Source organism: Protopterus annectens, chromosome 4.part0 (genome assembly GCF_019279795.1).
Source record: "Protopterus annectens isolate FY-2018-M chromosome 4.part0, PAN1.0, whole genome shotgun sequence".
Classification (NCBI taxonomy): Eukaryota; Metazoa; Chordata; order Ceratodontiformes; family Protopteridae; genus Protopterus; species Protopterus annectens.
Window position 1 is genome coordinate 541,425,071 of NC_056733.1, and position 24,655 is coordinate 541,449,725.

General features: G+C 41.6%; 1 protein-coding gene across 2 annotated transcripts in view; it reads right to left on the minus strand.

The window, feature by feature from the left end:
- The window catches only part of PLA2G3 (phospholipase A2 group III), a 62,492-nt gene extending 39,234 nt beyond the window's left edge, over positions 1 to 23,258 (minus strand). Inside the window, exons 1-2 of one of the 2 annotated variants that reach the window (XM_044068469.1) lie at positions 22,252 to 23,258; positions 1,588 to 1,720 (exon numbers count right to left, since the gene is read on the minus strand). In XM_044068469.1, coding sequence (XP_043924404.1) covers positions 1,588 to 1,720; positions 22,252 to 22,867 — 749 coding nt within the window. In that variant the 5' untranslated portion in view covers positions 22,868 to 23,258. Of the gene's footprint in view, positions 1 to 1,587; positions 1,721 to 21,462; positions 21,586 to 22,251 lie in introns of those variants that run through there. The other variant, XM_044068470.1, reaches the window with a different exon arrangement.
- Between the last annotated feature and the right edge of the window lie 1,397 nt (positions 23,259 to 24,655).

Below are 24,655 nucleotides of genomic sequence, written 5' to 3' on the forward strand. Positions count from 1 at the left end.
AACAAACCATGCAGGATCATGATGTGGACCACCTAAAGCAGTGGGCTACCTTTATTGCAGAGGGATGTTTCCACAAGGAAGATTAACACTGAAAAGAAATATTGGCTGTGTTGTCATCATCCCAAACCACAGAGGCACTGAGGAAAACCCACATACAGAGTAAAGCCCTATTGCTTATGTTTACTTCAAGTTTTAAAGTTTTCTGCTTTTTTTTGTTATACAAGGCAATTGTACCAGTGCAATGAAAAAGAATTAGTCTATGATCAAACTTGTATTCACCTGATATTATATTACAAAACAAATCAGCCCATCTAGTCTGCTCTTCAGTGCATTTAACATTCAACCTCCTCTCCATCCCCATCATACCCATTATCCTTGCCTCACTTATTCCAAAAAGTCCTAAAGTCTTCTCTGGACCACCCACTCCCACTACCCACTCCGGTAACCCATCCCATAGGTCCACATCCCTGTCAAAAATTACTTTTGACAACTGCAGCAAACCTCTTCCGACAAAGATGGCCCCTTCACATCTGCCTGACATGATTTTTGTGCACCAATATGACCTCTCCATCTCTTGTGAACACAGCAGAGAAGAGTTGCAGTGCCACTAAACTCTGGACACATTCATTTCCCTTAATACCATAGATATTTTGGGTAGCTTTCTTCTGTTCTATTGAATCCCCTCTAGCTGCCCGATATTTTGCGTGTGTGTTTTGAAACTGTGCGTTTTATCTAGCAGAATTTTCAGGAACTTTACACACTATGAAACATTGGGGAATCTCCACTCCCCACAGACAGCAACACCATTTCTGCATCTGTCTTTCTGTAGTGATACTTTACTTTTGCCTTCAATTCCTTTATACATCAGTGGGGGTTACACAATCAGAATCACAGCACAAACCACACTGTTCTCCTAGTAACAGATACTGATATAACCATAATGACATTTAAACATTATTGAATGGTGCTTTGGCAGTCTAGATAACTACTTCTATAGTCAAATACGTATGTTTTTCTGCAACAAAACAGCAAAATGGTAGCCTGTGAAGAATGGCACTGAAAACTGGTATGATTATCACAGTATCATGCCTGGAGGTTTACAAAGCAAAAGCCAACAGGTGTCGACATGACTTTTCTGCAGAAATGGGAAGCTGGTCTGATTTACTTTCTTCTATAGGTAGCAGGAAGTGAAGCACAAACCAGAGTGAATCAAGGTTTAAGCATGAAGTTATGGCCTGATCCTATATTTACTACTAGACCATAAGACATACCACGACCTGTTGAAGCTTATACAATATGCAGTTTACGGCTGACTAGGCTCAAAATCTACATTTTCATGTTGGCATTCCAGATTTGTTTTTATTTGTTAGCCCACTAAACCCAATAGTATTTTTGCAGGCACAAACAAGGAACACCTCTCTGGTCAAGTATAAGACCATGCATAAATAGAAGCTAACAGAAGTGAATTAACGACTACAGGATGAAGCTGATTAGTAGTTTGTAATCTTAACTCTCTCCGTTATAACGTCTACCATTCTTTACAAGGAGCTTATTCTTTACATTAAACAACGATATGTTATGCATCACCTGAAATCACAACTGCAGAGGGAGATCGTGTGCAGTCTGTAGTTAAAAACTCCATAGCCATAGTCAAAAGAATGAATCATGTGTTTGCAGTGGTCATGCTTCCGGCAGCACTTGTCTGTCTCCCTGAACATACCTGAAAAGAGAACACAATACAACCTTGAGATGTAGCTGAAACAAACCAGTCTGTCAGAGTTAGAGAGTGATGTCACATGCAGCGAGTCAGCAAACAAACTTCAAAGGCAGGTAAGGAAAGACAATGCTATGGCAAGGTCACTTGCTTCAGAACGCTTGAGTACTTACTGCTTCACGATCACTCCCAGCATTTTACTGCAGTAAAAGATGCACGTTAAATATTTCTGAAGCATTACTCAGTGCTAAAGACTTCTAAATCGGAATCATTAACATAATGTTGCATTTTTTGTAGTGAGCAACATTCTCTCTCCTGTAGCAAAGAGATCATTTTGCCCTAGTAGCTGGCTATAAAATTAGTCACTCCAGATTGTCACAGACAGCATTGCTCTCTTTAGAGTTTTAGCTCATTTTAGAAATATTTCGTGTTGCATTTACTTAGAATACCACAGTATTTTTCCACATCAGGAGCTTCTTACTGGAATATATACCTCTGAATGGTCAGACATTCTGAAGTATGTTACCCATTTTAGCTTTCGGAATCCTCCATAATATACAGAAAATGCAAGTTTATACACTACTTTCTGAAATTTTAAATTTCAACATTAGTGTGACTTATTGCTTTGCCAGTTAAGTCTGAACATATGCCACACATTTTAAGAAAGCTGAGCAGTATGCATAGTTGTTTCTACCAGCAGAAATCTCAGTCACTTTCAGTAATGATCTTATGTCAAGAGTGGTAGCAATTAACAGCAATGGTAATCTACAACAGATCAGATTGTATTACTATGCACTTTCAGTCTGTCAACAGTACTAACTCACCCCCTGTGGAAGTATAGGAAGAGAGAGAAGCAGGAATATTTTTGAACAGTGTCTACTTATCAAATGTGATTAAACTAGGTAATAAATACAAAACATTAAATATGTGCACAATTACACAGTTAATTGGGGAGTTAGAAAACATATTTCTGTTAATTCATTCTTTAATAAAGAAATGGTCTTAACTATGACCTACGTGGCTAGAGTTACTATCCCGGGTGTTTGACACTACAGCTGAGAGGATGGGCACACCCATCTTGGGATGCAGGGGATGAGTCACAGCATGTCTAGGTCACTGCTTCTGGCATGATCACTACTGGGGGGATAGTGATGGTACCATAAGGGTAGGGGGCTGTTGTGGGGATAATATTGGTAAAGCTGGTGATGGTACCTTGTCATCCACATGAAGGAGCACAGACTAACATAGAGGTAGAGGTAGTCCCTAGGGTAATGCATGTGCTCCCATATTACCACCCGTGGGAATCAAGAGCACCAAACAGATCATTATCCACCTGGATGATAGCTCTCTCTAATGGCTTTTACCCTAAGGGGATCTGGGAAACCTTCCGTAACAGGGGTAAGCTTTATGATCTCCAGAGTAAGGGGGGGGGGGGAACGCACAGAAAAAAAGTCATGTATATCTTTGGGAAAAATTACATGGTTTTCAAGACAGTTTAAAGAAACAGAACAGATGGTCAACCACAAAGGCAAATATATAGTATCTATCAGCTTCAAGATGCACCTTAAGCAGTCCTCTTCACTGATGGCAGAAAAAGGTTTAAGGGTGAAGAATATCAGTACTAGGTGTATTATACTACTGCAGGTGGCTTACAGCCTTTCATGAAGGATCTGGCATTGACGCCTTAACTCGTCTGGCCGCTGGCTTACAGGACTAAGGAGCAATTAAGGAGTTTCCTGAGGTCCAGTCATGCAAGGTTTGATTCCCTCAGCCTCCATTGCCCAACTGTGTGACTAAGCAAGTCACTTAACTAGACACAGCTGGGCCGAGAGTGGAAAATGGTCCATGGAGATCAGGGCTCTACTCTGGTAAACAAATACAAATAAAATAAACTCACTTCCAAGACTTTCCCAGATGAAGATCTGATAGTCTAGCACACAAAAGCAACTGTAAGTCACTGGGGAAGATTATTATGAACTTTTCCCCCAGAAGATGTCAGTATGCACATGTGTGAGATGGCCAGTGGCCAAGCTGTGAATCACGAAACAGAATAACTGTAGTTAATGAATTATGCATCAGCTGAATTATGTGGTTTTCAGCCATTGGCCCTGCCGTATGTCATATAGTGGAACCTTAATCTGGTCTGAAAGATAAGATTCTATGATCTTCAGCTAATTCTTGCTAGCTTTCTGACATGATGCAGTGACGACTAAAACTGTTCTTTTAGTAAATTGGGCACATCTTATTTAATCCTTCTTTGGCCTCTATGTTATGTTACAAGATTGTTTGTGTGATATTAAAAATGCTTTCACCTGTTCACAAACACACAAAGCTAGCTTCCCTATACAGACATCTCACAGTGTGACCATGCAGACAGAGACACACGCACTCAAATGCTTGCACCTGTTCACAAACAGACACACACACACAGACACACACACAGACACACACACACAGACACACACACACAGACACACACACACAGACACACACACACAGACACACAGACACACAGACACAGACACACAGACACAGACACACAGACACAGACACACACACACACACACACAGCAAAATCAGTTTTTAAATAAAAGAAAATCTCATCCCAACAAGTCTAAAGGAAACATTGCCTCACTGACTGTCACGTAAAGAAGGAACTGCAAATGAGTTGTGCATCCTGCAGACCTGTGTTAACTAATCATGATTTCCATGTTCATATTGTGGAACTTATTCAGAAGGAGGCACCATGCCTTAACCTGAAGTAGAAAGCTATGCCTAGTGAACCACATTTAACAATCACTATAGAAGAAAAGCAAATAAGTCTACATATCAGACTATGTGCAAATTCAGATGAAAGCCAATTACCTTGCAAAATTGTGCAGAGGTTGTGGGAATGGATGTGTGGTATCCACAAGGAAATCTGGCTGTCTTGGGATTAAAGCTGTTGCCACAAGGAAATCTGGCAAAGTCTTGAGATTATAACCAAATCAGCAGACAGTACATGATGAAAAATATACCTAATAACCCAACAATATTCTGCTTTGCTAACCACACGCTAACTAAAAAAAAAAAAAAAAAGAGAGAGAGTACCAGCATTTGTTGAACAAATTTTAAGACACTTTAGTTTAGTACGTTCATCCCTTAAAACAAGAGTTCAAGAAGTAAAACAAAATCTACTTTAAATCCACTTCAGTTTTTAACATATCTTCACAAGCCTCAAGAATCACACAATATACTCCTTCACTAGTAAACACAAATTCATTGAAACACAAATAAAAATATTTAATAAAAATGTATAATACAATAAAGAACACAATACTGTAAATACAACCACGCATATATATGTTCAAAAAATATGGATGGAGGGCATTGTTATACAAGTAATTTAGATGCTGTTGAAAAGGACATGTATACTTTTTCATTCAAATTGGTGAGAGTCATGAAGCCAGACAAGGGGAGGTGGACAGTTATTATAAACATTACACTAGGAAAATGTCACAGTTACTTTATGATGGTATTTTTTACTAAGTGTCCAAAAATGAAATAAATATTGCCCACCATAAGACTGACTTGTCTTTATACGACTTATTAATGTGGATTTTGTGAAAAGGATGGACATGGCTGTGGTGAATATGTATTTTAACAAGGGGGAGGAGCATAGGGTGATATACAAGAGTGAAGGAAGATGTACACAGGTAGATTATATCTTATGTAGGAGGGCCAGTTTGAAGGAGATTGGAGACTTGTAAAGTGGTAACCGGGGAAAGTGTAGTTAGGCAGCATAAGATGGTGGTTTGCAGGATGACGTTGGTGATCAAGAGGAGGAGGAGTGCGAGGGCAGCACCAAGGAAATGGTGGAAATTGAAAAAGGGTAATTGTGGGGTGGAATTCAGGGAAGTGTTAAGACAGGCACTGGGTGGCAGTGAAGAGTAACCAAATAGCTGGGTAACTACTGCAGAGCTAGTAAGGGAGATGGCTAGAAAGGTGCTTGGCATGACATCTGGACAGAGGAAGGATGACACGGAGACATGGTGGTGGAATGAGAAAGTACAGGAGAGCATACAGAGAAAGAGGTTGGCAAAGAAGTGGGATTGTCAGAGAGATAGACAGGAGTAAGGAGGTGAGGTGCATGGCAAAGAGAGGTGGCGAAGGCTAAGGATAAGGCATACGAAGAGTTGTATGAAAGATTGGACAATAAGGAGGGAGAAAAGGACCTGTACTGATTGGCTAGACAGCAGGACTGAGCTAGAAAAGATGTGCAGCAGGTAAAGGTGATAAAGGATAATGAGGGAAACATACTCACAAGCAAGGAGAGAGAGTGTTTTGAGCAGATGGAAAGAGTACTTTGAGGGGTTGATGAATGAAGAGAATGAGAGGGAGAGAAGGTTGGATGATGTGTGGATAGTGAATCATGAAGTGCAGTGGATTAGCAAGAAGGAAGTAAGGATAGCTATGAAGAGGATGAAGAATGGAAAGGCTGTTGGTCCAGATGACATACCTGTTGAAGCATGGAGGTGTTTAGGTGAAATGGCAGTGGAGTTTTTAACCAGATTGTTTAATGAAATTTTGGAAAGTGAGAGGATGCCTGAGGAACGGAGAAAAAAAAAGTGTTTTGGTACAGATTTTTAAGAATAAGGGTGATGTGCAGAGCTGTAGTAACTACAGAGGGATTAAATTGATCAGTAACAGCATGAAGTTATGGGAAAGAGTAGTGGAAGCTAGGTTAAGAAGGGAGGTGATGATTAGTGATCAGCAGTATGGTTTCATGCCAGGAAAGAGCACTACAGATGCAATGTTTGCGCAGATTGTTGATGGAGAAAGTACAGAGAAGGTCAGGAGTTGCACTGTGTTTTTGTAGACTTAGAGAAAGCATATGACAGGGTGCCTAGAGAGGAGTTGTGGTATTGTGTGAGGAAGTCGGGAGTGTCAGAGAAGTATGTAAGAGTGGTACAGGATATGTACAAGGGTAGTGTGACAGCGGTGTGCACTGCGGTGGGAGTGACTGGATGTGTTTAAGGTGGAGGTGGGATTACATCAAGGATCAGCTCTTGGGCCCTTTCTTATTTGCAATGGTGATGGACAGGTTTACAGACAAGATCAGACATGAGTCCCCATGGACTATGATGTTTGCAGATGACATTGTGATCTGTAGTGAGAGTAGGAAACAGGTGGAGGAGATCCTGGAGAGGTGGAAATATGCTCTAGAGAGAAGAGGAATGAAGATCAGCAGGACTAAGACAGAATATGTGTGTGTGAATGAGAGGGAGGATAGAAGAATGGTGAGGATGCAGGGAGTAGAGGTGGATGAGCTTAAATACTTGGGATCAATAGTTCAGAGTAATGGTGAGTGTGGAAGAGAGGTGAAGACGAGAGTACAGGCAGGATGAAGTGGGTGGAGAAGAGGGTCAGGAGTGATTTGTGACAGACGAGTATCAGTAAGAGTGAAAGGGAAGGTCTACAAGAGGTAGTGAGACCAGGTATGTTATATGGGTTGGAGACAGTGGCATTGACAAAAAGGCAGGAGTTTGAGCTGGATGTGGCAGAGTTAAAGATGTTAAGATTTGCACTGGGTGTGACGAGGGTGGACAGGATTAGAAATAAATATATTAGAGGGTCAGCCAAGGTTGGAAGGTTTGGAGACAAGCCAGAGAGGCAAAATTACATTGGTTTGGACATCTGCTGAGGAGGGATGCTGAGTATATTGGGGAAAAGATGCTAAAGATGAAGCTACCAGGTAACAGGAAAAGAGGAAGGCCTAAGATAAGGTTTATGGACGTGGTGAGAGAGGACATACAGGTGGTTGGTGTGACAGAGCATGATACAGAGGACAGGAAGAAATGGAAACAGATGATCCGCTGTGGCGACCCCTAATGGGAACAGCCGAAAGAAGATGATTAATGCAGGGTGTTATTTAAAAAAAAATAAATATACTCTTAAGTATTAAACTTGTTCAAAACGATGGTACTTTTTTTGGGGGTTAACCGCATGATTAACGAAGTCTTGAGATTACACATCCAAGCACTTACTAAAAAGCTTTTTAGAGAGAAAAGGTGTCTTGTATCAAAGTCTGCAGCAATAAAATGTTGACATTATCAGTGTCTTAAGATCTCAGCACATTTCCCCCCAGGATTGTCAGATTACTTGTGTTCAGCAACGGAAAACCACCTCAATAAAGACAGCAGAGAATTTATATAACACTTATTTAGAATGGGTCTATATCATAACGAATGATCAAATGATTGAATGTTGTTATACCGAACTCAAAAGTTCGAATTCATAAGACATTGAACAAACAGAACAGCAATTTCTTCCCAAGAAAGAAGAAAACGCTGTTCTCAAAAGACATTAAAACAGTGCATAAAGTGGGGGGCTTCACCCCCCACACACCCTCTACTTAAATATACCAACTCAGAGATCGCACTACAGTGCCGAAAATGGCAAAGTGATGGAAGCGGCCAAGCGACTTCCCAGGGAAAAAATTTGCTTATATGCCACTTCGTCATTTTGCCTTTGACATTTCAAGTGCGACCAAAATGCGTCTTTGGTCATCTGACAGAAACCCATTTAGAATTCATACTAAAAGCGTATTTCAACAAAGGATAGGGAGGTGGATAGAATGTTTTGCATGTTATGAAAACAAGTAGGTTTGCTTTATAGAAAAGCAGAGTAGGAGACTGGTGGTTCCATCCTTACACTCAAGTCTTTAGATTCATGTTCCAACACTGGAATGCAATGCAACATTATGGGTTTGCTGTACACCAGAGAGAAATACCAATGTAATGTGGTCAACAAACTGGGGAAAAAAAAAAAAAAAAAAAAAAAAACACAATCAAGATAAGCTCCAAACATAAGTTTACGTATAATAATGGAAGGTTGTTGTATTTCGGCTTTTCCCGGTTAGGGGTCGCCACAGCGGAACTCCGGTCCGCTAATGACTGGCAGTAGATTTTTATGTACCGAGTTGCCAGCCCTGACGAACAACCTTCAACGAAAGTACGCCCATTCACGCATGTCTCCACACAAAAGACGCTTTAGCTGAGAATCGAACAGGACGTCTTACTGTGAGGCGACAACGCTACCACAGCACCACCACCGCAGTACGTATAATAATGGAAGGTAGACATTGTAATTCCAACATTTAAAATCAGCCAAAAATACTGGGATTCTTTGCAGTGCAGAGAAATATGCAATATGGTTTCCTCAACCTGGTCCCAACTCGGAAATGTGTGCATGCTCTCTTGTCCGACCTTGTATTTCATCTCCAACTTGAATATATCACCTTTCTGAGCAATCAGATGAATATCCTGTCTGCACCAGAGTCATTTAATCTTGCCATCTAATAGTTTTACATATAAAATGCACAAAAAAGCAGTTATCTTTTTATAAACTCAAAGCTTTGTAGAATCCAAAAGATATCAGTCTTGAATCTTTTCCATAGCTCCTCTCACTGCCTATATTTCACGGTCAAGCTGCCCACAATATAAGTCTCCCAAACTTTAAGCAGTTGCTGGACTTAACAAAAATGAGGAACTGAAAGGTCATGGAAAAATCTCCTAAAATCTTCTAACAGGATTCAGCCTAGTACCACAAAAAACTGACAACACATCTGTCTCCAGCTCCTGTACCAATACGTACAGTTTAGTCATAACTATCTAAACCTTCACAAAATATTTCAGCAACACCTATTGCAACAAGTCATCAAAACTAATTTCACAGTATAATCATTTCAAGAAACTTGACACCTCTGTTCAAGGATTAAACATCAAACCCCCTCAAAAAAGAAAAAAACTCTAAAGAAGCACCATGCTAAACTAATAAATGAATTTTCTTATACAATGAAATCCTTTAGACTCATCTTCATTAATTTCCAAACCAGCATTTAATTTGCAGAAAGATAGATCATTGCAGGCTTCCCCAAACTCTGTAAGACTGATCTGCTGACTGAACCTTTAACCCTACCACTGCACTTTATGTTTGAGGGTCTCTTCTGAAAAAAATATGCAACACCTTCCCAGCTAAATCAAAACAAGTATCAAATGCAAAAATTTGAATTTTAAAAGTAAAAAAGCTTAAACATAGAAATGTAAAGACCAATTTTGCAGTGAAGAATGTATGAGGACTATGTCTACAAAACTGTAGCGAAAAATGCTATACAACAAATTGGATCTACTTTACTTTATTACCACTGTTGTCAGGGCTGGCCTTTGGTCAACTGGTGCCTTAGGCAACAGGTCTCCACAGCACCCCCCTCTCTAACACCACCTGGTGCCCCCATCCTGGTCTATCTACACCATTCAGATTACTGGAAAAGTGCCCCTGCTAGAATGGCACCCTAGGCAGCAGCCTAGTTGGCCTATGCTTAAGGCTGGCTATGACTGCTGTATCACTAATTACAATAGCACGTTATTGAGAAACAGCTTTTACCCAGCAGTAGAACTTGGCATACATTTTTTTAATGTACTGATTGCAGGACAAATCCTGCCCTAAATTCCCCTAATTTTATTATTCTGAACCTCATGAAAAAAAGAATGGCTCTTGTTTTGCAATAAAAAATAGTATCCGTTTACTGAATTTGTGCAACTTCATAGGTGCAGCTGTGTGTGTGTGTGTGTGTGTGTGGGGGGGGGGTATGGGGACCTCCTTGTGGAAAAAAAGGTCACTTTTTCTTGAGATTCTGGCAGGTATTGTCACATTTGGCACACTACATCATCACAGGTAAGTACAGCCCTACAAAACTGTACCTGTTTAATCAGTTCAATTGGGTGAGGTCATTAGACTGTAGGAGAACTATCATATATACTGTACTTTTTCAGAAGGATGGTGGAGGTGTTTAGCAGGTGGGACAATATCCTGTGCATTTGAATGTAGTCAAAAGTAGATCACACAACATTTAACAGATGGCAGAATAAGACAATAAGCTCATCTAGACTCTCCTTTACTTGCATTTAACATTCTGCCTGTCCTCCATCTCTACCTCCCCCCACATCCTCGCTCATTCTGTCCACCTCTCTCCTGAATGCATCAGTGGATTGCATCTTAACCTCTTACTCCAACAGCTCATTTGATGGGTTTTCAACTACCTCTTATAATCCCCTTTTGTTAACAATACCCCCTTTATTTCTCATTGGCACAATTTTCTCCCTCTCTTACCTCTCACAAACTCTTGTTACTTATCCCTTCATTTCTCCTTGGCATGATTTTATTCACAAGTAGATGATCTTACCACTTTCTTCTGGTCTCAAGTGAGAAGAGCCGCACCTTCTCTAGACTCTTGGCATACAATTTCACCTCCATCCAAAGCACTTTTGGGGTGGCCTTCTCTAGACTCTTGGCATACAATTTCACCTCCATCCAAAGCACTTTTGGGGTGGCTTCTCTGTCAGCTGCTTCCAGGATGCATACATGTTTATTCCTTATATGGTCAATATTGCTGCATGCAGTGTAAACTGACCAGGGCCTGGTACAATGGACGTATTACCTCTTTGCTTGTGGAGTTTAACCACCCCCCCCCCCCCCGAGTACATACCCTCATTTTTCTGTTTACTGCCACTGACCTTTCACTCTTAGTGGCCTAATCTAGGTGTGACTGACACCCTTACATCTTTTTCCTGCTGTGCTGATTTTTAACCTCACTCCCTGTAGCTGAAGCTCCATGCATCTGTGTTGTTTTAGCATACTGGCCAGTTTTTGTAAAGAACCTAAACTGCCACTTTAAGAATATGGATCCAAGGAATGGACCCCTGTGGTACTTTACTATGCACTTTATTAACACCTGACATTTGCTTATCTCATCATAATATTCTATGCCCTACCACTCAGCCCAAACAGCTATCCAGTGTGTGTTTTGACATAAGAAAACTGAAGTGTAGAGTTGCCAGTTAAGGGAGGCCTAGTCAACGGCTTTAGGGAAGTCCAATTAAAGCACATCTACCAGTGCTCCTCTGTCTAAAGGATGGCCATAAAATTAAATCAGGTTTGACTAGGAGTTCCCTCTGCCCATGAACAATGCTAGTTGCTGTCCAGGAGATAACTCTAGAAAAAAAAAAGTGCCAGCATTCCCAATATTCAGTTCTACTTTCCATGCTATTGCTGTCATTGATTTTTCCTGCCATTCCACATGTACAGGAATGCTGCACTTGTTCTCATGAACGTCTGCACTTCCTAGTGAAACATTGAAGAGTGGCCTGATTTCTGATAATGGGAGGCTGTGCATCTGGTCCTTGTGTTTTGTCTTACTTAAAAGCAGCTGATTCTATATAATCTCTAGCCTGCCATCTGTACATTGTTCTACCCAGCCTGACCTGACCTGAATGTTGTCTGTCTCCTGTGCTACCCTGTCTGACCTTCCTACCATCTGTCCACTGCTCTTTGTAGTGTGATATGGCTGCCAGCCTGACCTGACCTGAATGTTGTCTGTCTCCTGTGCTACCCTGTCTGACCTTCCTACCATCTGTCCACTGCTCTTTGTAGTGTGATATGGCTGCCATCTGCTCTGGCTGCATCCCAGCGTGACGTACTCCCATTTCTCTCCTTTGCGAGGAGTGAGGGACAGTATTCAGTACAGATGTTTTACCCCCCCCCCATAGACTTCTGCGATCTCCCTCCTATTATTGCTTAGCCTTGCCTGTTACAGCTCTCCTTTTTGCTATATACTTAGGCTCACTTTTCCCTTTCTGATCTCCTCTGCCAATTTTCGTTTAGCTTGTTGTGTTTGCTCCCTTTCCCACCTCTGCTGCCCTTCTGCTAGTCTTTTTATTCAGTACCTCTTCCACCTCTCCAGCCCTTCTACCTCTTGTAAACCCTTCTCTTTTGCCCTAACCATTAGCCGCAAATTCCTGTGTGGCCACAATCTGCTGTCCATAAGCCCTAAATACTCCATCCCCAGCTCTCTCCATACTTGTTTACTCTGTTTGATCATGGTGTCATAACTTACCTTAGTTCCTTTCCCAAACTCAGCATAATTCATTCCCCTGAAATAATAAACAATTGCCCCACTCTAAACCATACAGTGGCATGAAAACTTTTGGCTAGTTGTGCTTTCACCTGGATTCTCATGCTCCCTCTGCCTTAGTTATAACTACATCCAGAATATTTCTTTCTGACACTGTCTTGCACCAGCTGGCTGAACCTCTCCAAGATTAAATCAGCTCCTGCTGTCCTATGCTTTGGTACTCAGAATCTCCCAGGTCTACTATTTGCAGACTCCGACACCCCACGAGTATTATCCTTTCATCACATCACGCTGTGATCCTCTGCTTTAGCCTCCCATTCCCATCCACTGATGTGTTTGGGTCACAATACACTACATCAGTCTACCAGCTCTTCCGCACCCCTACCTGACGATATGTATCTCTTTCTTTTCTGAAGAAATGTCAAGCAGAGATTTTTATTTTGCCTCTGAAGAAATGTCACTGAAGAAAATGTCCAAAAGTAGACCAGACAAACTCTGTACTACTGTATCTGTTATACTTTGTCTCAGAGCAAATTCTCACCAAACAGTTAATTCTGTCAGAGCTACTTCAATTCTATTATAACACAGCTAGACAGATGAATAGACTAAGGCACACATAAGACGTCACCCCTGAATGAAACATACTGTCCAGTTTATATACTCTTTCCAACCAATGTTATTTTTAATGTCATTGTGACTTGTCCTTCTGGTTTCTGTCTGTGTCTTGAAAGAGTCCATGGTTATTTCATGCCTTTTTTTGGTCTTCGCTGTATCTGAAGACTTCACAAAAGTCTCTCCACATCATCTTTGTCTCCACATCATCTTTGTGTCACTTGACATGTCTGCATATTATTTATTTATTTCTGCATCTGAAAGCCAAGAAAGTCAACTTCCTTTTTTTCTATAATAGGGTGCATTTACAGTAACGCCAACAGCTATACGTTATTAATATCCAAGCTGAACATAACTGTTCTTGCAAAGCAAGCATATTATTTTGAAAACTGCTGTTTGGCCTTGCACATCTTCTTTCACTGTATACACAGTATATTGGAGAAAAGCATTTTAATTTCCACAATATCTAACACTAACTCCCAGTATAATTATGTTCTGTCCCTACCCACTCCCTGTGGCCTTCATGAGGTGATGCCCTTTCTCCTCTCCAACTCACATCTGATGTCCTCCGTTAAATATTACTGCTCTACTGCTATTTCTCCTCTTTTATTACTACTAAATTATCCGTTTGAAATCTCTATCCCATTCCTGTTGTCACTTTGTCTGTGCTTGTGATACAAGCACTCTCAGCTACTGCTTGCAGCTCTATGTAGACTTTGCATAGCAAATTAATACTATTTAGTTAAGCTCAGAGTCATCTGCATATGCTGTTCTGCTATGTACTGTATCTTTATCCCAGTTTCATTTGGTTGAGAATCTCACACTCTTCTACCTTCTCTGGCAGCCTATTCCCTTTCCATCACGTTTAAACATATAACCATTGAGATGCAACTTTCCAAACCACTACTAAGCACTTCTGCATCATTTTTGGCTAAGATGGAGCTTGTCCCCTGGCAAAAAGCTACTGTTTCTGTCAGGCCTTCCCCTCTTTCTCCTATCAGTCTCAGGATCCCACCATCCACTGCTGCAGCCAACCATTATATTGCTTAATCATCTCTTTCTTCAATGTGCTCATCCAGGTAACCCTTTGAAGATGCTACATCCATCTCCTTTCCTGATATCACTATCTCCCCACGTCTACTTGTTTCCAGCTCATCTCTCTCTTCTGAATGGTCAGTGGTATATAAATACATTGCAAAAGTCCATCCTTGCCATGTCTTAAGTCTAAGACTGCAGTCCTATTTCACTGAAATCTAGTCTCATCTTTCTTTCCTGTCAAGATGCTTTAAACTGGCATTATTGCAACTCAGTGAAATTAAACCAAGAACTCTGCTTTGTGCCTGCTTACTTGAACTGTTTATTTCTGAAATTGGTATGCTTTGTTTGCTGTACCACAAGACTAGATTCAGACCTGCTGAATCTAGCTTTGTTTGTATAACTTGAGCACTAATCTAGACCATCTTTTTCTTGAGAAGGTTCCCTGCACCCTAGTGGCAGGAGTGTGCAGTTAGAACTTGTCTGATCGAAGACTGCTGGAATGGGGCTCAGTTAATTTGTTTAAATCAGTTTGCTCATTTGCTACTGTTATATTAAAAAAAAAAAAAAAAAAATACACTTTATGCATCCTTAATTCATCATCATCTTCTTTTGGCTGTTCCACCAGGGGTCACCACAGCGGATCACCTGTTTCCATTTCTTCCTGTCCTCTGCATTTCTTCCTGTCCTCTGCATCTTGCTCTGTCACACCAACCACCTGCATGTCCGCTCTCACCACATCCATAAACCTTATCTTAGGCCTTCCTCTTTTCCTGTTACATGGTAGCTTCATCCTCAGCAGCTTTTTCCCAATATACTCCGCATCCCTTCTCAGCACATGTCCAGACCAATGTAATCTTGCCTCTCTGGCTTTGTCTCCAAACCTTCCAACCTGGGCTGACCCTCTAATATACTTGTTCCTAATCCTGTCCACCCTCGTCACACCCAGTGCAAATCTTAACATCTTTAACTCTGCCACATCCAGCTCGAACTCCTGCCTTTTTGTCACTACCCTCTTGTAGACCTTCCCTTTCAATGCATCCTTTTTTTATGCATCCTTAGTTAGGGTTAAAATATGTCCGGTGCCATAAAGTCTGCTCTTCAAATTTTCCCATGGAATTAGTCATTTTTTTAGTTTTAGCACTCAAATATGTTTCTTTGAGCTCAGCACTTGTTCAGAACTCATTGTAATCACTAAAACTACAAATTACTACAGCACTCAACTTTCCTACTTGTCTGGAGTTTTTAGTACTTAATAAATAAGCACCTGTCCAGGCATGTCTATGGGTCAGCTCCTGGTGTTTTCTCCTGTCTACCTGATGAACCTGGGCATCTTGGGGCAATGCAGCAATTGCTTCATGTACACAGACATTCCTCTCCTCCTACCACCTAACACTACAACCTGTGAGAGATGAACTTACATAGTGAAACTAGAAGCAAAGCTCTCTTCACCCAAGACTGGACTAAACAGTCAAGAGGAGAGGGTAAACATTTGGACCACACCATACTCATCACATAGTCCCTCAAAACCTACACCACCAAAACACAAACATAGAAAACACACACCTACATTCACATAGGGTCTCAACAAAAATCTGCCCAAGCAACAGAGACCTCCAAAGCAGAAATGCAAGCAATCTCCATCTCCCAACACAACCCAAATGACACATAGCCCACAAACTCAGTGTGCCACCCAACCACAGCCCATAAGGCATAACAACGTACCCAGCACTCTAGTCATAGTTGACTCTATAGTCAGGCACACTGATGTTCCACTCACTAGGCTAAACCAGGAGAAAGTCCAGCTGCCTGTCGGGTGCCAGGATCCGCCACATAACACACGCACTCAGGTCACTCCACAACAAGTACAAATATGACTCTGTCATTGTCCATGTTGGTGTGAATGACCTGAGATGTACCTCCCTATACTACATGAAGAGAGACATGAAGGAGCTCTCCAATCTTGTAGCCCAGGCAGGTATGACCCTAGCCTGAGCAGCATCCTGCCATCACCCAGAATGATACCACAGTACAAGGACACAATGATTGACTTCAACAATTGGCTAAGCTTCTGGTGTCATTCTAAGGGGATCCAGCATCTGTCTGCCTGGGATGACATGATCGACAGACCATGATGCTTTGCTAGAGATGGCCTGCACTTGTCACCCTTGGGATTCTAGATACTGGCTAAATCTAGTCACCCCTATAGTGCCTTTTTTAGGCAAGGTTCAAATGACAAATTCAACACCATAACAGGTATAAGCAAGCAAAATCTGAGGGTAATGCTACTCAATGCCAGAAGTCTAAACCTCAAAATGCACTCACTCGAGGCACTCCTTAAAATGGAGAACATAGACATCTGTGCAGTGACAGAAACCTGGTTCAAGGCTCCAGAGAGCACCCCTGCATTACCAAGCTATAATTCATACCACACCTTTCGGCCACCTAACCTGGACTGAAACACTAAAGGTGGAGGTGTGTCCATATTCATTAAGGATATCCACACCTCCAGGCTAGTTGCTCAGCATAATGCATCCGAGATTATCCAAGTGCAACTAACTCTGGGCAAGACCGCAATCCAAATTGTAGCTTGAGCCCCCACCATGCCCCAGGATTCCCATTCCTCATTTCTTGATACACTGGAAAATATTAGGGTACAACCTAACATCCTAATAATGGACGATTTCAATTACCCCACCATTAACTGGGAAAACTACTCATGTACCAACTCTTTTGCTCAACATTTTCTGGAATTCATAAATTCCAATGCATTGTTTCAACTTATCCGCACCCCCACCAGCGCAGCAATATCCTAGACCTGGTCATTACCAACATGGGCGACCAGTTTCCACACCAGAGGTCAATTCCTCATTGGTCAGATCCAACCACAAGCTTATCACCCTAGACATCCACATCCCACCCCCACCCTCCATTAGGGAAACCACCGTAAAAAATTTCTCCAAAGCCAACTTCACGCTTAAGACAGAAGTGGCAAAACTTCATGACATCCATGCAGATGAACAATAGAGGTACGACTGCTGAATCCTACACAAATGCACTTTATAAGCACACACGAGTGCATGGATCGTGCTATCCTTAAAAAAAAAAAAAAAAAAAGTAAAATCCCATGATTGGAAGAACTCTCTGGTCAGCCTCAGTAAGAAGCTGAGATCCCTAGTTATGAAAACAAAATAGCCACAGTTTCTAAAGACAACCACAAAGCATTCTATAGCTATGTCAAGAATCTCAATGGCAACACTCAGATCTGCCCTGAGTTACAGCACAATGGCACTAAATGTACAAAACCAACTGATATTGCCAACATCCTTGCAGATAGGTTCAGTACTAACTTTACCCCCCCCTCTCACCTCCTAAAAGGGCTCATCTCTATACCAGAAGAATTCAAAGTTCCTGTAATCACGGCTGCACAGGTAAAAACCACACTCTCAAAAGCCAAGAACACAGCATTCGTGGGACCTGACAACATCCCAGGCTGCGTTCTACATGAACTACAGAATGAACTGGCACCCCACCTAAGTACCATGTTCAGTCATAGCCTCACCTCAGGCTTTCTGCCCACTGAATGGTGCACAGTGACGGTTATTCAACTCCCCAAAGGGGGATCCACCACGGACCCCGGGAACTACTGCCCCATTAGCCTGACGAGCCTGGTCTGCGAGGCCATGGAATGTATCATCATGGAACTTGTAAACAAAGACATTGGTAACCTCCAAACTCTGGACCCCACCCAGTTCGGGTTTGCAAAAGGCAGATCATGTCTCCTAAACCTGATAGACTTCTTTGAAGTAGTCACCAAAGTCGTAGATGAGGGTAAGGTGGTGCACACAGCCTACCTAGATCTCGCCAAGGCTTTCAACACCATCCCCCACTCTGGAATTATAAACTCACTAAACTAGGTATAAATCCCTGTCAGAAGATGGGCTGCCAACTGGCTCACTGACAGAACCCACACTGTGAAAGTAACAGGCTCCAAATCAGACTTTAGACCAGTGACAAGTGGAGTACACAGGGTTCAGTCCTGGGTCCTCTCCTGTTTGGTATCTACTTCTCTGAAGTACAGGCTAACACAGAAGGTCTTTGGCCAATGAAGTTCGCAGGTGACTGCAAACTAGGAGCCATAATCGAAACTCCTAACAATGTGGACATCCTACAAAAGGGCCTCACTGATACAGATGCCTGGTGTCAAACCGATGGCCTCAAGCTCAATGTACATTGTCATCCCTTTTGGTAAAAACTCTGTACCCATGAACTATCACATAGGCGTTAGTGTATTTAACACCAAAAGTATGAGGAGACCTTAGGACACAGGTGGACAGTAGTCTCTCCTTTGATAATCACATTGTCACAATAGTCTGGAAATCCTTCTATGTGGTACACCTCATCACACAAGGTTTCTCATCCAGAAAAAAAAAAAGAGGTAATTGTTTCCCTCTATACATTAGACCCACTATAGAGTACAATGCCCCTTTTGGTATGTACCTCACAAGACATCTACAACAACTAGAAAGACCGCAGACATACCTCACAAAGAGGATTACTGGCCTCAAACAGATGCCCAATGCAGACTGTCTCAAAAAACTTCAGCTTTACTCAGTCATATATTGCCTACTCAGAGGTGTTCTCTGCCCAACATACAAAGCTATGTCAAACCCAGAGCTGTTGGACATGCTCCACTTAATGAAATCCCAATCCCTCAGAGCTACACGCTCTAGGGACCTAAACCTTGTCACCATATATACACAGAACATGCTGGAGGGATACATTCCTGTCCCAGAGACTTCCGATACTCTGGAACACAACACCTATCTAGATCAAACAAAGCTCCTCATTAGCACTCTTCAAGAAAAATCTTGATGACTGGATGGGAAATAGGAAATTCACCCTGGGGATCACTTCTGTGGCTCTGCTCGACAGAGGCAATGGAAAATAATTTTCTTGGGTGGCGAAAGCCAGGGTACCTTTTTGTCTAGGCTTATATAGGCCCTAGGGCCAATAGCCTAGTACCTACCTATGAACCTATAAACCTATAAGTATTATCTACTCTTTATACACACACACACCCACCCACGCTCACACACTTCTTACAAGTGTATCACTTTGGGTTACTATGGTTCTAAGTTACCATACTTTTATCCCATATGGCCAATGGCTGAATGAAATCATCCAAGAATCATATAAAATTAATAAATATTCTAACAGTACCACATACAGACACTTCTTACACATGGAGTAATGCAGATGTCTGCAGTCATCAGTGGCCAGTACAGGGCTGTGTCAGTCACTGTCTTTTCAATAATGGAGGTGCCATCAGCTCTAAACACAGACAGTAATAAAGAATGCAAGAAGATTGGTAGGACTCCTACCTGCAGATATAACCTGGATGGTTACATCATGAACTATAACCCGTCATGCAGATGATATAACCTGCAAATAGTATCCTTACACACCACATTCTTTTTATCAGCAGAGATGCATTTGTTCAATCAGCACACTGCTACTCAATGCAGCTGCCTGCAAGGGTGCCAAGCAGAGTACCCTATTGTAGTCGCTCCACACACTGGTGCAGCATTCTGCATCATGTAAGCAAACTGCATCAGGACACAGGAACTGTAAAGGTTTGGGTTGTCTGAAGAAGTGCATAATACTGATAACTTCAGTTTCTACTATTTTAGCATGTAAACCATGCCAAACAGTGTTTCACTACTGGAACATTTTAGGAAGTTAGGCAAAAAACCCCCCACTAATTTATACACTAAAAAAATACCATCAGTCATAAAATGTGAACAAGGCCTTTTATTGCACTTTAAGTTAATTACAAACACAGACCGGTATTTACATTGACATGGTCATGTCCTATGCTATAGTGTGTGTGTGTGTCTTTCGGCTTTTCCCGGTTAGGGGTCGCCACAGCAGAACTCCGGTCTGCTAATGATTGGCGGTAGAGTTTTACGTGCTGGCTTGCCGGTCTGCTAATGATTGGCGGTAGAGTTTTACGTGCTGGCTTGCCGGGCCTAACGCACAACCTTCAACGAAGGAAGGCCCATTCACGCATGCCGTCACACAGTAGACGCTCTGAGAATGGGCAACATTTAACTGTGAGGCGACAATGCTACCGCAGCACCACCACCGCAGTTGCATGTCCTACATACCTCTCAAGTGTACCTCATTACGAAGAACGTACCTCATTTGGGGTCTTAAAAAGTTCATGTTCCTCAAAGTTCCTCAATGTTCCACATTGAAAGACCCTGTCACACATTCAATGTTAGGAATTTTTTTATGTGAAATCCATGGTAAGTAGAAATGAATCATATTAATTCATTAAAAGATTTTCTTTATAAGTAAAACCAGCATATTTTAACCATCCTATGACCTTCCTAGTTGAAGTTGTTAGCAAGCCATTAGTATGTGTTCCACGTTTTGCCCATTTGTTCCACATTGTGAGGGCTAGTGTTCCTCATTTTGGAGATGGAAGGTTGAGAGCTATGATGTACTATGCTACAGTAAAGCACATAATCTGCTTTATTACAGTGCATGAAATCTAATGCACCATAGTACTTGCCATAGGAACTGGTAGGTCTTGCTACTCCAGGATTTCTTATCTATCTCAAATTTAATTTCCTAATTTTATTTTGCTTAGTGATGAGTGCTGACTGAGATGTTCACAACTGTCTATACCACGAGAACACATTTTTTTAGACTGCTTTGGTAAGCTAGTACTTTGTGTCTTGATGGATTTTTTTACGGGTTTAATTTTTATGTCCTAATATGGTAATTGCCTCTTTCTTAGAAAAGGCCTTTCTTCCATAAATATTAATTTGAAGTCTGCTTCAGTTGAGCTAATCTGTCATCACAGCAGTAATAACTCCTTCATTAATTTTACATTGCATTTCATTTAATGTTATTGCTACCATGTGATAGTTCATTAACAGCACAATAATCTGGTGTACAAATAAGACACTTTCTGATCGCAATACTCAACAGGTGGTGAAGTCTGGAAGAGGGAACATAGCACGCACAATCTTTGTAATAATATTTGTTCTGTAATATCAATCCCAAAGTAATTTCATGCACCTTTTCAGGTTTCTTGCTCCACAACTAATATGTCTCATTTCATTAAGAATCCTACTACCTGTGCTGTGCCTTCTGCGTATTTAGAAGACTGTTGAACAGTCTCCCTCTGCAAAACCCACTCTCACATATTCCATAAAATGAACTTTCGGAGAGATAAAATGGACAAAGTTTGTTATTGTTCGTCTTTTCCCGGTAAGGGGTCGCCACAGCGGAACTCTGGTCCGCCAATGACTGGCAGTAGATTTTTACGGGTGCCGAGATGCCAGCTCGACGCCCAACCTTCAGCGAAGGCACGCCCATTCTACGCATGTCTTTTGACCGCCACTTGGCCGCGCGGAAGACATGCGGACTCCACACAGAAGGGGCTCCAGCCGAGAATCTGTGAGGCAACAAAGCTATCGCTGCACCACCGCGGAAAATATACCTAGTTATTAATGTGTCAAAACAAAATTTTGTTTTACTAATTAATTCCTATTGCTTTCACCAGACCATTGATTTCCTATACAGTGCTGCACTTGCCTAAAAACCTTTACCAGGAATCCTGCTTTCTATTATAGCACAAGTCTAAAAACACTGCATTCAGGGTGACAAGACCAGGTTTAATCTAAAACGAAGAATTGGCCCTTGCTGTATGCAGCCACCAACAGTCTGGAATAAGTTACTGTGTGAGGGATCTCGACCCAACAAAAAGTGTCTAATTTTAGAACTTAAGTACAGGAACTCCTGAAATATAGGGATCAACACACACACTTTACAAATGCGTTCATATTTATAGCAGTTGCACAAGTTTTAAGCCTCATGTTTCCCCTGGTAGTGCATAACAGTATACTTGTCAGTAAGTTCTTACCCAGCTCAGTGAAGTTTGTTGCTGAAGTACCGGCTCCGCACCACAGGGTCCCGGGAAATGTCAGTCCCCTTTTAGTCCTTCTTTGGCCTGACTCCTCCGTTACATCACTGCCAACAGAACTTTCCTCCAGCATGTTAACAGGTTTGTTTTTCTCTCCGACAGCTCTTTTGACCCGTCTGACATGTTTATGAGCCCACCAGGTTCCAGCTGCATCACTACAAAGTTGTGCGTTCACTTCCAGATTCCGGGCGAGTTGGAGAAGGTCTGGACGCCGGTTCCAGCTGAACCACCCTTTATTAGTGCTGTTCTGAGAGCCTTCCTGGCAAAATGTTTGGTAAGCGTCAGTGAGGGTCTTATCACTGGTAATGGAGCATTTCAGCAAACGATTTTGCGCATCCCACATACTCTGAACGAGGCGAATGACCCCATATTGCTGAGACAGATAACTGAGGTATCTGTTGGCTAATTTGGACGACTGGGATAGTGACATGGCGCAAAATCGGTGCTCGTTATCACTAGCTGGGGACCAAGGGGCATTGTGCCATCCACCAAAACACGTGTCCATCAGTATCAGAACATAGAATAATTGTATGATACAAAAAGGAACAGTTCGCATACTGAGCAGAAGGGGGTAAAATCACCACAAGCCTTTTGGTTTTGAGTAAAGCAAAACTGACGCTGGGGTGCTACAAGCTATTTTTTGTTAAACTACAAACATATGTGATGTATACCGTTTCTAAAGATGACGGAACAGTGTCAAATTCTGAGAGTAAATTAGCGCTTTGGGTCAGTGTCTGTAAGTGCTGTTGCCTTCCTGGACAGCAAATGGACTTAAAGTTAAGTAGTAAATCAGACCACTCACTGCTGATTCTCCCTGTTATAGAGATTTGGTGCGCAGTTACCCCAAAAACAAACACCTTTGCAGAGAACTTTGCGTGAAGTCCTGATGTATATATGAATGAATGAATGGAGGGCGTAAAGGAGGAGTGTCAGGCGATAGGCGGGGCTAGCTCCCTTTCAATTATTTGAATGTGGATTTCTTTCCTGCCGGGTATGAGGTGATGTGTGACACAACAGTTGAGCGAACGGGAACATTTAGATTGGATCTTGGCAGAGAGGTGTGTACGTGACACGCCTTCCACGCCCTCGGGGCTGTTCATAATCGTCCTTTAAGACGCTGCACTTAGCACAGGTGATTTTAATTCTCAATTATTTACTGAAGCTAGGACGTGATTTCATACTAAAAGTAAATGGTATACCGGCTTGTTTACGCTTATTATCTTTATTAACATTAAGGTAATCTTGCGGACGTGAAACAATTTTGAAGTAGTACGATGTATAAATAGGGTTGCACAAATGCCCAAAGTGGGATATTTTTTGTAGAAATGTCAGATTTTGCAGGACAAAACATAACCATGACCAGTACAATGGACATAACTTCACCTTTTTGTCAAAATAAAAGCTTATTCTTGTGGCATTTGAGTTGTTTATGCTATTTCGTATAACATTTAAGTGTTTCAGATAAACATACCAGTTTTATGCAGTGAGCGGACAGATGATCTGCTGTGGCGACCCCTAACCGGGAAAAGGCCGAAAGAAGAAGACTTAAACAAAAATTTAGAAAATATATTTGTTCTAAAATCTCTGGACATTTGCTATTTTTTTCGCAGGACACAACTTCCCAAAGAGGGAATGTCCTTTGCAAAGTGGGACAGGTGGTAACCCTATATATAAACTGCACATTTTTTCTGCGCTGCACACAAAACTCTCATCAACTGTACAGATTTTCTCAGAATGTTCAGATTTGTACCTCAGATTTTTGGTGCGTTCTTCCTAAAATCTGTACTTGTCTGGCAAATATTTGAGGATTGAAGTTATTAAATAATGACAAACATTAGAGTTTAAAAACCCACATCCTTCAGAAAATTCACGCGGATGTAAAACCTATTATTCTATCAGCTTTCTAAGTCTGTAAAAGCAATATTTAAAATCTGTCCCTATTTGTCCCCCCACCACCATTTTAGGCTTTGTCCAGATTTTTTGCTCTAAGAGGTTGAGAGGTATGCAGGTGATATTAATTCTCACAATCATGAAGCTGCCACCTGATTTCATACTGACTAAAAGTAATTATATACCGGCTTGCTTACGTTTATTATCGGTATTAATATCAACATAATCTTACGGATTTAAAACAATTATGAAGTAGTACGCTGTATAAACTGCACATTTTCTGCGTGATAGTTTTTTTTAACCCAAGCAACTAAACCCATCTTTGTGCTTATTTCCCTTCTCACGTTTATACATAACTTCAAACAAAGCCTAGTACAGCACAGACAGTGAAACGGCACTGAACTGCTTCTTAGTGCACCTACATATTTATTGTCCGATATCCGTTTTGTCTAGC